The sequence below is a fragment of the Aulonocara sp. 'chitande type north' Nkhata Bay genome, linkage group LG13 (assembly GCF_057382095.1).
Source record: "Aulonocara sp. 'chitande type north' Nkhata Bay isolate Kocher_YH1m ecotype deep benthic linkage group LG13, A_spYH_male_GT1.1, whole genome shotgun sequence".
NCBI lineage: Eukaryota > Metazoa > Chordata > Actinopteri > Cichliformes > Cichlidae > Aulonocara > Aulonocara sp. 'chitande type north' Nkhata Bay.
Genome location: NC_141356.1, coordinates 26,273,113 through 26,287,188, shown reverse-complemented (window position 1 = coordinate 26,287,188; position 14,076 = coordinate 26,273,113). Strand labels below are relative to the sequence as shown.

The 14,076-nt window shown below is 42.4% G+C and overlaps 1 protein-coding gene across 2 annotated transcripts in view; it reads left to right on the top strand.

Moving 5' to 3' along the window:
* The first annotated feature begins 155 nt into the window (after positions 1–155).
* tet1 (tet methylcytosine dioxygenase 1) overlaps positions 156–14,076 on the top strand; it is a 40,638-nt gene continuing 26,717 nt past the window's right edge. The window contains exons 1-2 of one of the 2 annotated variants that reach the window (XM_086259495.1): positions 156–382; positions 949–3,293. In XM_086259495.1, coding sequence (XP_086115621.1) covers positions 1,116–3,293 — 2,178 coding nt within the window. In that variant the 5' untranslated portion in view covers positions 156–382; positions 949–1,115. Of the gene's footprint in view, positions 465–948; positions 3,294–14,076 lie in introns of both variants that reach the window. The other variant, XM_086259494.1, reaches the window with a different exon arrangement.

The following is a 14,076-nucleotide window of genomic DNA, read 5'->3' as shown; positions in this document are numbered from 1 at the left end:
GCATGCTAACACCGTGACTGTAATACTGAAATACAGGCGGCTGGTTGAAGCGAAACGGAGTGTGTTCCACTCCAGGTTTTCCCCCCGCTCCCTTCAAGCAGACGAGAGTTTTTTAGCCAGCGGAGTGACTGTAGCCTGCTTGCGTCTGGTGGAGGGAGTGTGAGCGGGGCTGCCCTGAATGGATAGACATAAGAGGGATTTACATTTTAACGGGTGTCGTGCTCCCAAAGGCTACACGAAGCACGCCGAAAACCAGCCATTCCCCGTCGCTGCGTATTCACGCCGTCGGTGCTCCTTCCCGTATCATGTCCATGTGTCATCGTGTGAAGAGGATTGAACTTACCAGCGCTCTATATTTGCCGAGGAGGGAAACCAATACAAGGTCTCGCTGTCTCGCTGGAGCGGGGTATTATTAGCAGTTCAGACAGTGCAACTGTCTCTCTCGCTCTCTCTCTCTTTCTGTGGTATGTAGAGCATTTCAGCTGTAAACGTGTAAATACAACAACACCGGGGACAGAACAGGTTTTCTTATCACCTCTGTGATTTTACTGACAGCGGTCAAGTGCAAAACAGTAATTGAAAGCGACGCTGAAGGCGCTTTTTTTTCTTCCACGGTAATAACCCCCTCTTCCGTCAGTCAGAAAGACGAAAACAGGATCCGACCTCCTGCCAGAGCCCTGTGCTCTTCAACGTGTCTGCCCTTTAAACTGTTAAGGCACTGTGGAAGCTATAGTTTTTATTTAAAGCTGGTTTGTTTTTATGATACTCAAAATATTTTATTATATTAACGTCAACCTATCTGACTCGTCTTTGTACACAATGCTTGGAAAAGCTGTCGTTTCCTGTAGTTATTACACTGTTATAGTCATGTGGTGTTTGAGTGCATGAACAGTTTGTCATTATTACACTGAAAACGCACAATTGTGACATTTGTTTTCCCTTTTTTAGGTCATGCACTGCAATAGCAAAATCAGGGTAGCATCGTAGTTTGCATTCAAAATACAGAAGAGGAGGATTTTTTTTTAAGAAAGAAAAATTGTGTGCTAAGCAAAAGATAAACATTCACCTGGCTCCCATGCTGGCTGCCAGAAATCCTCCCTTTCATACCCTCAGCCATGCCTGCTACTACCAGACCCACCAGGATACAGACATCTACTCAGAGGAAGAACACCCAGAAAGCGATCCGCACCAAGAGGCAAACTTGCAGTTCAAATAAAACCAGAGGAAGAGCTGCACAGAGGACCCAGAAAACATCCAGAGAACCCAGAAGTTCAAAAACCAGGGCCCAAGCACAGTCAAGCCAAAGTCCCCATGGAAGAGAGTTTAGCAGACCTGCTGCTCAAGGTCCCAGGAGGTCCCCCAGCAGAGTGAACCATTCGCTAAATGTAACAGGATCTGCAAGGCTTAGACGGGCGAGCAATCCGCCTGACCACTGTGGCAAGTTACAAGACCCCCTGGGGCGAAGGAAGTCCCAGCGGGGTACACAAGTGTCTGTTACTTCCTGCCAGCCTCCTAAACCTTGCAGTAGAGGGAAGTACAGCAGGGGGAGCACTAGGAGAAGATCAGCACCCCAGCACGGAAACAAAAGAAACCAGCGACCGAGTACCAGAATCAACGATTCAACTCCTGATGAAGAAGCAGAGAAACTGGAAAATTGTGATGACAAGGAAGTTGGTCCAAAAACGGAGGTTGAGACTCCTGAAAATGTCAAAGACCAGGGTCTCGGAGTCAAAGGTGCTAAAGAGGACAGCGTTTTTAAAGCTGATTCACCACTGTGTAATAACACACTGGAAGACTGTGTGCAGAACAGCTGTGATGGTCCTATAACCCAGCAAGAGAAAATTACTGACAGCCATAACAGTAAAGGTGATCTGAAGAGTGTCTCTGGAGCCCCAGAGGTTGATGATGCTGATGGACAAATAAAACTCTGCAGTGAAAGGAGTAAAGAAGCACCTCCTGAGTCCTCAGAGTCAACCACTACAGGCTCACTGGAGGTGCAGGGCAACTGTGAGGGAAATGACACTTCAGCTATCCTTGGAAAAAAGTTTGATCATCCTGCCAGCGATGGTAAGGAAGATAATGTGTGTACTGCACAGCAAGAGCAAAACAACATCCTGATATTGCAAGATAAAACAACAGGTGAAAGAGTCACACCTGATGATGAGAGAAGAGAGGAGATAAATCATGAGAGGAAAGAGAGAATAGAAGCAACAAAGCCAGTTCAGAGGCAAAAAGAGACAGTGGAAGAGATTGAGGACATCACTTGGAGGTTGGGTAATTGTGAGAATAAAGATGGAGGAAGGAAACAGAAGGAGAATGATGTTTCCATCATTCCTGCGCACCCCCAAACTGGCACTCCAGCCTGTCAAACCCCAGATCCACCTCATTCTAACAAGGGACTGACAGCACAGTCAGAATTACCTGCTTGTGTGCTACCGGTCTCCAACACAGCTACCTCAAATCCCACCAAAGCCCCTTCCACCTCAGAGTCACTTGGCAAAGTTCTGAGTAAGATAGATATTCAACCTGCCACTCATGGTGCTAAACCTCAAATTCCAGGGTGCTCAGTTGTGACTGAAGCAGCCCTGATGGTGCAGGCGGTTGTAGTGAAAAGAAATATGCCAGTTATTATCCGTACAGATTCCCTCAAACCTAGCAATATGAGGGATTCCTGCCACGGGGGACCACACCAGCCACAGAGCCAAGAGGTGCTTCCTAATCAAGGAGAAAGTCTAGCTTGCACACCAGCAGAGTCACAAACCAAAGATAGTGAATTCATTCAAGAGCCACTGGAGCACAAGAGCCAGAAGGCTGTACCTTTGGGGTCCTCAGCACTACTTTCCCAGCTGGCTGCCCCTTCAACCGAGTTAGAACTAAACCTCAGCAAGGTTCAGGTAGCAGTGCCAGAGCAGGATTTGGTGCCAAAGATCTCGACTCCCTCTCTGGACAGCAGCTCCACCTTCTCCTGCAGCTCAGAGAGCACTCGATCCTCTTTTTCTTTTGAGACTGAATCAGAGGCCGGCTACGGAGACCCCAGCTTATCTGTTCAACCCGGATCCTGGGCGCAAGAGGGGGCCTGCTCGCTCGCCTGGGCCGCTTCAAAACTGCTGAGGAAGGAGGGGAAAAAGCGGCGCAGGTGTGGGGAATGCGAACCGTGCCTCAGGAAGATCAACTGCGGCCAGTGCAGCTGCTGCCTCAACCGCAGGACCGGTCACCAAATCTGTAAACTGAGGAAATGCGTGGAACTGAAGAGGAGAAGACCTTCATCTCCACACACTCACTCTGCTGCACAGGTGAGGCCTACTGCCTCTTTTTTACTACATTTGATAGCAACTCAGACATTGCTCAGCATGTAAGGTAAATTTAGAGAATGATTTGAGTTTGAATATACAGCTGATCTGAATCAGCTGAGAAAACTGTGGTTGCTGTTGTCTGAGTGCATTGCTTTTGATCTCTGAGGTTTCCCAGCCGCCAGCTAGCAAATAGTAGTGATCGTGAGTTGACTTAAACCAGACAGTTGAAACAAAAAGTTTCACTTTCCTATTGTGAATTCTCTCTGTGGGTCTCAACAGATGCCACTTGCTGAACTTCACACCGTCTTCCTGTTATTTGTAGGGAAATGCACAGGGTGAAAGGGGAAGTGAGCATATTTGTGTGTGGCCCAGGTATTACTCACGCCATGGGGACCAAAATCTGTTTAGCATGTCACATTTTGGGCGCATGTCCCCATTATGGGGGCCACAAAAAAGTCCAGCGTGCTGAAGGCATGTTTTACGGTTAGGTCAGGGTTAGGGGTTGGCGAATAGTTGTTAAGGCCACTTTTTGAGAACAGAGAAAATACTGTGTTGAGAGAGGGGAAGAAGCTGTCACATGACTGGCAGCCGTTCAGCACGTGGTTGGAGGATTGGTCTTTTGTGTGCGAATGCATGTGTGTTTGTATTTGTGTGTGTATGCAATCTATGGCGCAATCCAGACTATAACTATTTTATGGATTGCATGTGATGCCTACAAGTGTTTCTGAAGGGGTAAGTAGTTACAGAGATTTCATGTTTTTTTTCTCCAAGTTACCAAAGGACATATTTTATGATAAAACAGTGAATCGAATAAGGATGCCTTGAAATTATGTAATGTATTTATATATATAATAATAATAAACTTTAATAAAGAGCAAAAACAGGGTTTATGAATTGCTTTTGACAGAAAGATGAAAGCCAGATACTTAATTATATATCAATGAAAAGACTAAAAACAGGCAATGTGGGTAATAAACAGAGTAATGGAATCACATGAAAGCAAATACAAAATGTGCTTTAATAAGTGGAGGAGGTCACATCTGATGGCAAAAACTCAGACTTGAGGACAGGAGCATGTAAGGTTGCAAACTGGCTCCATACCTGATCTATACCTGCTTTGAACGTGACCATTAAAACCTAAAATTAGTTCTAACATGTACCAAAGTCAATCGAGAGAATACACGACTGTGCAATGAACGTGTCATCTTGTTGCATTTGAAATGGTTGATTTAGAAATGGAAGCCCCTGTGTAAACCACTCGCAATCAGTTGCTGTCTTCAAACCAACTTTGCCGTGTTAAGAGGATGATAGAACGCAAGACTGCTTTCAGTTTGTATGTGAATGGGGTCAAGTTGGCATTTAAATGCAATCTGTTTGTGGTAATACAGAGATTAACTGTAATAAATTGGTAAAAATTTTAAATCTGTTCCTGTCTGCATACACAGAAAAGGACACTAAACAGAAATTCAAAGTCACTGCATTCAGGGTCGAACTAGAACCTCATAGATTTGAAACAGAAATTCTGAAATACCTGCACAAATAATTGCTCAGGACATTGATTTAATTGCAAAATGACAACCTTGCTTTTATATAGGAAAATAACCAGAATACAACCAGTCGACAACCAGTTCAGTCCACACGAGTTACACTCACTGGCCTTGTCACGAGGGTTCACCACAGCGGGTAGCGCCGCATGTTTGATTTGGCAGTTTTTCGCCCCATGGCCTTCCTGACATAACCCCAAAGGGGACACATTGATGCAGACTGATTGATTGCAATGTGTCGTCAGTCTGTCTGCATTTATGAATTAGAATAGTTGTTTGCAGAGCTTCGCTAATCTGCCTGAGACTGATTGCAATCAGTTTAAATCCAACCACAAAAAGGACAGGGTGCCATCCACCTTAGAACTTGTGCAATTGCCTTGCAACCCAAGCTGTCGCCCATAGCATGTTGCGCACTCAACCTTTTTTGTTACCAGTTAATTGCTGCAACTAGTTACAGTGGTCACTGAATGCCAAATGATTCAACTATTATCGTGCAAACACCAGCTGTCCTATTTTTACTCCAGTGTCACTAAGCAATGAGCTGAAGTTCTGTGACAGTTCGCTGACTTAATGATTCATTTTCCCTGGCCCAAGGAGCACTGTGGATCATATTTCTTTGTAATAATAACATTAAAATGATGTATTTGCTTCTGACTGAAGAAGGAGTTATGAGCCAAGGGTTAGTTATTCAGAAATATTATTGATAACAGTAATAGTACAGTGAGATACAGTGAGACAACAGAAAGTTAACTAGTACCATGGTGCATATTTTTTGGCCATCGTTACTTTGCAGATTCACCAAGACCTCCGCCCACTTTATTATTTCAGTTTCTCACATATACAGTATACTCTGTTGTGAAGTTTTACCTTTCTCAACCACTTTTCTAGTCAAACTGTTGTAGTGAGGAGTGAGTGAACAACTGTGTGTGAGGGTCCATGTGTGTGCAAGCGTGCATGCATGTCCTAGCAGAACCCTTAGAGCGGTAGCATTGACAGAAACAGATTAGGGCTGATTATATAACACCTGCATTCTTAGTAGTAGAGACTTTTATTTCCAGTATGAGAGTGGGTGAGGAAGGAAAGATCAGGCCAGGGAGAGATTTGCAGCCATGCTATTGGGATTACCCTGAATTGTAGGTCAGAGTGTGTGTGTGTGTGTGTGTGTGTGTGTGTGTGTGTGTGTGGGTGGAGGGTGTGCTGAGTTGCTGAGCGACTCAGTGACACACTTACAGCATATCTGGTGGTGACTCTTGATGTTGTGCATGTTTTTATGAGGGCTTGCATGTACAATGTCATTGCTGGATGACAGTGTACAGAGTGACGTAGAACTGCTGACCCACCCTTATTCAAACAACAGAGCCCAGTTGTTTTGCTCTTAACTGACATCACATTGGCCTGCTGCCTCCCATACAGCAGTGCTTGTGTTTGTGGCTTGAAAACAGGTTTTTAAATTGAAAATGACTACTGTCATGGAGCCTGCACCAAGCGTTGCAAGCGAAGCGTTGGGTGAATGCTGTCATCCTGGTGAAATGTAGGTGAAGTCCTGAACTTCATCCTATGCCTTATTCTAAATGCTGAACTGGTTGAGCAAGTTTATCGCTTGTCTTCTGTTATAACTGCTATTTGTGTGCTTTATATGTGCTTTAGTATGAGTAATACATTGACACACTCACTGGCTAGTCTTGCTAATCAAGCTCACACACCCTTCCAGCAAACGTTTCTAACTCTGAGTGTGTGGAAAAGAAGGTGGAGAGGCCAAAGAGGAGTTCATGTAGGGGCATGCGGATTCTGTGCGTGGTTGTATTACATGGAGCTGCCTGTCTAGGGTTTGGTTGAGTTTTACTCTTCAGGGTGTTTTTTCCTTGCAAATTTTGCCCCACCCTCTAAGAAATTTTAGAGGGTGGGGCAAAAACCAAATAAAAATAATCAGGATTGTCTTAAAATTGTTTTCTGAATGTTTTTTTTAAATTGAGTCTTCATTTGCATAATTCACATTCTTGTTTATCAAATGGTCAAAAGTGACAAAAAAATAGGTCAAATAAGGTAAAACAGACTCATTGCCTTCACTGCTCAGTTGTGTTTACTGTCCTGTTACCCCCAAAGGCCCATTGTGAGCCAGGAAAAACTCTGCTCTGCCACAAAACAGAAAAATATGCCAAAACTGCTTAAAACCCCCCCCAAAACAAAACATTTTGAGAACACATAGTGAAAAGTAGAAGAAAAATAAATAATGTTTGAAAAAAGTACATCTGTGAGCTTCCATGGTTCGTGCAAGAAGGAGAAGTGGTCAGTAAGAGCGAAGCTTTCCAGTTGAATTTGTCTGCTTTGGCTCAGGTTTGAGGGTCCCCTCGTGGCTTTGTCTCGTACTGGGTTGTGAGGACACCTGGTCCTAAACACAAATCCACATGTCAGCACGTAGTTGCCAGAAATAAAATAGTGGAGTTAATGAGAACAGACCTTCTTTATTTGTAGAGCATATATTTGACTGAAACAGTCCTAACATGTTTCAAGCCAGCTATGCTGACTCAGTGTTTATCCACTGGAGAAGCTAGCTGTCAGGGATAAAGTTATTAACGTTTATATGTCAGTACCATTAAATGAAATTAAAAACACTGCGACTCACAGCCTTTTCCACCATTTTAAAGATATCCCTCACAGGTAGTTGTGCTCTCTCTTAATTTGACAGGAAAAACCTTCAATATCCGCCAAAATCAAAAGATTAAGAATTTTCAAGAATTTTCATCTGCTTTAACTGTTTAATATCAGCATGTATCTTGCTCTCATTTGACCACTGTTCACATAATTACACTGCAACCTATTTGTACTTTTACATTGCCCCAAGTTGTCTCATAAAATATATGAGATCAAATGAGTTCAATTTAAATAACAAAAAACAGAAAGCACAGCTTTATTTTGTTCATACATACTGTAAGTTATCACGTGTGACTATTGGTGTCTTTGTCTGTAACTGTGTTTATCAAGTCCATGCACCTGGTGAGGCACACTTTAGGTAAGTCTGGGGTAACCTATAATGGCAGCTTTCAGTTCAGGACAATAGAGCTGCAGCTGGGCACTACATTGTGCAAATAGTAACTAGCTTGCTTACATCCAGCTTGGCCCAGCTTCAAATGCAAACTCATTTATCTCCTGCACCTTTCCTACTCCTCCTTTGTGCACACTTTGTCAGAAGAGTAACACGTGTCATTAAAGACTTGGCAGTCCAGGCAGCAGCGTCCAGCAGCGATGGCTGCAGATATTCAAAGCTGTGTGCAGCAACGCCCTCACTGTTCCCAAATTTAACTAGCACGACACAAAGTAAGAGCGATTCTCCCATTATGTCTGAAGCCAGCATCCCCCTCTTTTCACAGACAACAGTGGAGATGCTCAGCACTTATGGTTGCCATGGTGACCTCTTTGTCTGTCTGCTGACCTTTAACCTGCCACGATTGTGTGATGGCATTCTAAGGGTCACGATGAGGATTAGTGGAGATAACCACAAGCACCACTGAGTGTCAGACTTTTAGTTCAGTAACCTACATTCAGGTGATTAGGTTAAACTACACAGGTTAGTAAGTTAGATCTACATCTAGACTTGCGTTTCAGAGCTTTTTATTTTAAGAGTTTCAAACTATGCATACAAATTTATGTCAAATTCCCCCACTTTCTAATCCAGCTTTATTAGTATTTGCAAACCAGCCTGGGTGAAAAGCAGAAAGGGGAAAGAAAATTGTATCTAAACTTTTTGGAGTCACAGCTAGAATAAAAGATGGACATAGCAACCGTGTCATAGTAGGATCCCGCCCTGCATTGTGAAGTCTCGTATTGAAGTCTTAAGTTGGCATTTTTGCCATTGCCATCTTGTTTTTCCTTTTCTTTTTTTCCCCAAATTTGATTTGACCACGGTGCACAGTCTAGCAATCCTGCTTTATCATCTGTTTTATGCTCAGTGAGATCATAATAACACATTTCTGAATTACTAAAACAATAACGCCTATTGTCTCCACCAATTTATAGTATCAGAGACTGTAACAGTTTTCGCCTAGTTAGACACAGTTGGCAGATCTCATTTTAACCTTGTTGCAAAACTCTAAACACATTCTCACTCCCTCAGACACTTCTTGCACAGTGATGTGCACTTGTGATGACTAACAATAACCACAGGAGGCAGACATCTCAGCGTCTCAAAATTGCTTATACCAGCAAAAGCCAGTTCCGGGTTCATAGTAAGCCGGGACATGAATGGGAAAGCCGACGAGGAAGGGAAACTGGGCACTTTCTCATGTATAGTATAGCATAAGGCGCAAGTGTCGCCAGATATGCAATACATGCAATGATGTGACAAAGAAAGATTGTCATAGGACTCGAGGTAGACTTGTGACAACTAACTACACCCTATGATTCTTAATTCTTCAAGTATTTGTTTTCTGTGTGACTTTATAAGTCTCTCACATTGTTGTGGAGGAATTCTCACCCAGTCTTCTGTGAAAGGTTGCTTCATTTCATTGATTTAGGCATTTGTTTATGCACAGTTCTCTTAATGTTCTGCCACAGCATTTCAGTCACATTGCGGTCTAAACTTTGACTGGACCATTGCAGCACCTTGATTTTTTTTTTCCAGCCATTCTGTTGTGAATTTGCTTCTATGTTTGCAAAACCAAACAAGCCATACTTCTTCAGTTGTTTTTTGTTTGTTTGTTTGTTTGTTTTTAATTGTGCTGTCATGAACTTCAATGTTTAACATGCTAACTAAGGCATGTAGAGTCTGAGATGTAGCACTTGGGTTTAATGCAGTATTTCTGACTGGCACACCTTGTCCTTGGATGTTTGTGCTGCACATGATTGGAGGAAGTCAAAGTGAATCTCCATCTAAGCAGAGCTTCTATTGCCATCATGAGCTTGAATCATTGCTTAAATCCACTGATGTTTCTGTGTGTGACTTTTCTAAATATAAGGGAAGGTGAGGAGAGTCACAGGAGGGACTCAGACGCAGACTGAAATCACAAAGATTAGTTTGTTTATTTTACTCTCCACGTGCGATATATACAAGTGAGGGAAGGGGGGTCCGAGGTCACCAAGGTTCATGAAGGGATCAGGAAAACACAGGTAGACTTCTTCACACAGTTAGCTTTCTCCTCTCAGGGAATCCTCCCCACGTTTATGCCGCACTGACTCACCACACTCACAAAAGGGTCATGGCAACAGATCCTCAGGTGGGGCATGCAGAATCTAGCATACGGACAGGAGAATCCATGTCAGGAAAAAACTCGAAGGGAACTCAAAAAAGGCTGTAGAACTGAAGTAACACTGACGAGGGTTACACAATAATCCAGCGACGAGGTATCCTCAGCTGCTGCCTTAAGTAGCGAACTTGAGTGAGGGATGAATCGCAGATGATTGTTTGCAGGTGCGAGGACCAGAGGCGGGAGCCTGCAATGAACTCCGCCCAGGTAGTGCGTAGAACGCGAGAGGGAAATGAGAGAGGAAAAGAAAACAGATGGAAGACCAGCCGGTCAGGCACGGGGACCATGACATAGTCAACTTTGGTTTTACTTTTTTCAGATTAGAAAGATGAGAGTTAAATATCCTTAAAGCTGTTTTTCCAGTACCTTTATTGGAGCGTGTAATGATTGCTCAGTAGTGTTAATATTTTAAGATGTGTTGTTTTCTTAAAAGTCTGATGTGACATATTGGGACTTCAGCTGGAAAACTGTTTTAGAAAAAGATATAAAGAAGTAAGTCTTAGCGTTGTGAGAAACTGTACGTAAAATGTGGCATCAGTAAGTTGTTGGGTTTTTTTTGCACAGTTTGAAGGAGTCGCCCCCTGCTGGCTATAATGCTTGGCCAGTAGTTGAAGTTGACAGGAAGTCACTTGTGCTTATCCCTGATTGTTGATATTAACAAAAAAAAACAACAACAGAAAAAGTCAAATGACTCAAAATTAATGTGAACTGCTTTTCAAAACCACAACAGTTTTTTTCCATGTGACTCTGTATTTTGGTTGTCAATGAGAGAGAAATAAACACTTTTTGTAAAATAAATGAATACAGGTTCCTCCACATGCACACGTGGGCACTCTGGCAGTGAGCTGAAGGACAGCTTTCTTTTTCCCCTTCATTACGTAAACGTGTGGGACAGAAGGGGGCTGAGGTAGGGAGGAAGATTCGTGAAATGTCAGAAACACTGTCAGTGATTAAATACAGCCAACTCATTATGACAGAGCAGGGTGAATTGCGCTTTAGCGTACTCTCTCTACTCTGACTTCTCTTCCCTGGCAGAGACATGCATTTTATTACATGAGCTCCCCTGTGATCAAAGCTGCTGTGTATTTTCTGTTAAACTGGTCCAAGTCAATTAAATTTATAACTACCTTGTGAGGTAGTTATCATTAATAGCTGCAGAGCTTTGGTAGCGACCCAAAATAGACTCAGCGAACCAGGAGAAATGTCTGTTTTATTTTATTTGTGGTTTGATTATTTGGCCAGAGTCTCCTATGCATCTGGGCTGATGCAAGGACCAGATGGTGCCAGCTTTGGGGTTATACAGTATGGCTGCTCCTAAAGTACTCGACTTGAGTCATCAGACACCAAGTCGTGTTTGATTGTATGGTATGGGGAAAAACAAAGGTCCACAGTAACGACACTCAGTCACTCAGTCTGTAACTGTGCTTATTTGATAGTTTAGAGTAATTACACATGCCGCAAATGTGGAATTTTGAAAGGATAAAAGACATTCCCAAGAACATCACATAAAAACTCTTAGGATCAAACATCATTTGAAACAAATGTTTGCTACTTTGTATAACCACTTGCTATACCCCAAGTATAGTCTCCTTGCTAGTTGTTGCAATATGTTACGAATCATTACAAATCATTAGGAAGTCTTACTACGGTTTTGTATTTCCTGCAGTGAGAGAGCAAAGTGCTCTCAGACTGCTGGCTTACTTGTGGTTCTTAGGGTATTTAAAAGTAGAATGGGAGGCAGATCCTTCAGCTTTCAGCCCCCTGTCCTCTGGAACCAGCTCCCAGTTTGGATTCAGGAGAGAGACACCCTCTCCAGCTTTAAGATTGGATTCAAAACTTTACTTTTTGATAAAGGTGGGGCTGGATCAGGGGAGCCTGAACCACCCCTTAGTTGTGCTGCAACTCACGTATCAGATATGATACATTTGGCATTATGTGGTTAGATGATCAGTTCATACCTTGCAACATGAAAATATTTTTAAAAAAAAATGGAAACAAGGTTAAATATCAACGGTCCATATTAGCCACTCAGGACTAATACACTGTATCATTTAGTTTTTTCACACTGAGTGCTCACATGCAATGCAAAGCAGTGGATTCTCGATGAGAGACTGAGCATTATGTGTTTTGCGTGAGACACACTTAATGGGAACCAATTAGGGCTGCTACAAACGATTATTTTGATAGTCGACTAGTCACCAATTATTTTTGCGATTAATCAGATCGTGCATCCATTGGACGTAAAACGTACAGCTTATTGCATCAGCATGCATCTGCTCTTATATAACTATCATTAGCTTACAGCTTTAAGTGTTTAAGGTCTGTGCTAACTAAAAATAAAGACAAGATGATAGTTTATTAAATTTTAAATGAAATTTGCAGATTGTTTCGGGGAATTTGGACACAGATACGATACCGGACACAGCTTCTTCTTCAGGGGTTTAACGGCAGCTGGCATCCTTGTACGTGCAGTGCTGCCATCTTCTGTTTCAGTCCGTTATTACACTCTTAAATCCTACTACTTATTCCTGCGTCTTTTGGGATCTTACAAAGCTTCAAACGACGCATCGACTATTAAATCAGTTGTCAACGTTTTTGATAGTCGACGTAATCGTGACTAGTCGACTAATCGTGGCAGCCCTAGAACCAATAGCCCCAGAACTCAAACCATTTACTAATGCCTGATTTACATAATTAGGCAGAAATCAACTGCCATGTCTACACCACTCTTACTGATCACTCAAAGTACTTTATAATAACATCCACATGTAACCACACATTTATACAGTGCTTTATCTATACACTACAAGCACTTTAGGCACCTCATAGACACCCATGAGGTACATAAATTTAGAATCACCAATTAACCTAATGTGCATGTTTTTAATCTGTGTGAGGAAGGAACTCATTGGAAATCCTGGCAGGAGCAGGGAGAACATGCAAAGCCCAGCTGGGATTTGAGCCAGGAACCTTCTTGCTGTGAGGCGACTGTGCCCCAGAACCACAGAAATCTCCAGCGGTTACATATAACAGGAGATGGTGAATTATTGACAGGGGATGCTGATACTTCAGTGCACATTCAGCTGTTGTTTGCAGTTAAAACACATTGCAGTTTGATTTGTTTTGTACAATATGCATAATTTGATGCCAGTAATGCTTCACTGCTTAGCCCTCTTAGGTCCTTTGAATCTGTGAGTTTGTGGCGTGTCCTGACTGTTGTGAGAACCTAAGTCCCTGGACAAGCTTTGAAGTCGTGCCACTTGGTTTCTCTGGGTGAAAAGAAATGCTGACTTTGCCCCCCCCCCCCTGTTGAAAGCAATGCCAATCAAATCCTACCAAGGGCACACAATGGCCTCCTGGAGAAACCAGAGCTCATTCATGCATTAATTTAACCTGCCTAATTTAGAATATCACTAATACACCTGAAGAGGATAAAAACTCATCTGCTTGCTCCCTCCTGTCATTGGTTCTGAAGGACCTCTTCCAAATGGCATCGACCAAGGGTAATCATTATAATGAATTCATGGCTTTGTCTGTTCTTTTGTCTGTTTTCCCTTTGTTCATTCATTATCCTCTCATCTCTCTCTGTTGCCACGCAATAATGTAATTCTTTTAATGCACCAATGGAATTTGTGTGTACTAGGGCTGAATGATTATGGAAAATAATCTAATTGCGATTTTTTGCCCCAATATTGCGATTGCGATGCGATATGCGATTATTTTTTAAGGTCTTTGTCTTCTGTATTATTAAACAAAGACAAGCAATACATCATATAGTATGGCCAATACTATATTACATTAATTTTAAACTGTTCTTACCTGGAAGACAGACCTCTGTTATGATGACATGAGGTGATGCATGAATTGATGACTGACATTTTTATTTAACTTCTTCAATCACAACAGTATATTTGAACATACACAATAGTTTATTTTTAGCTTACAAACATCTGAGCATAAAGTGCTGACAAGGAACCCTGGTGTAAACATTAAAATGAA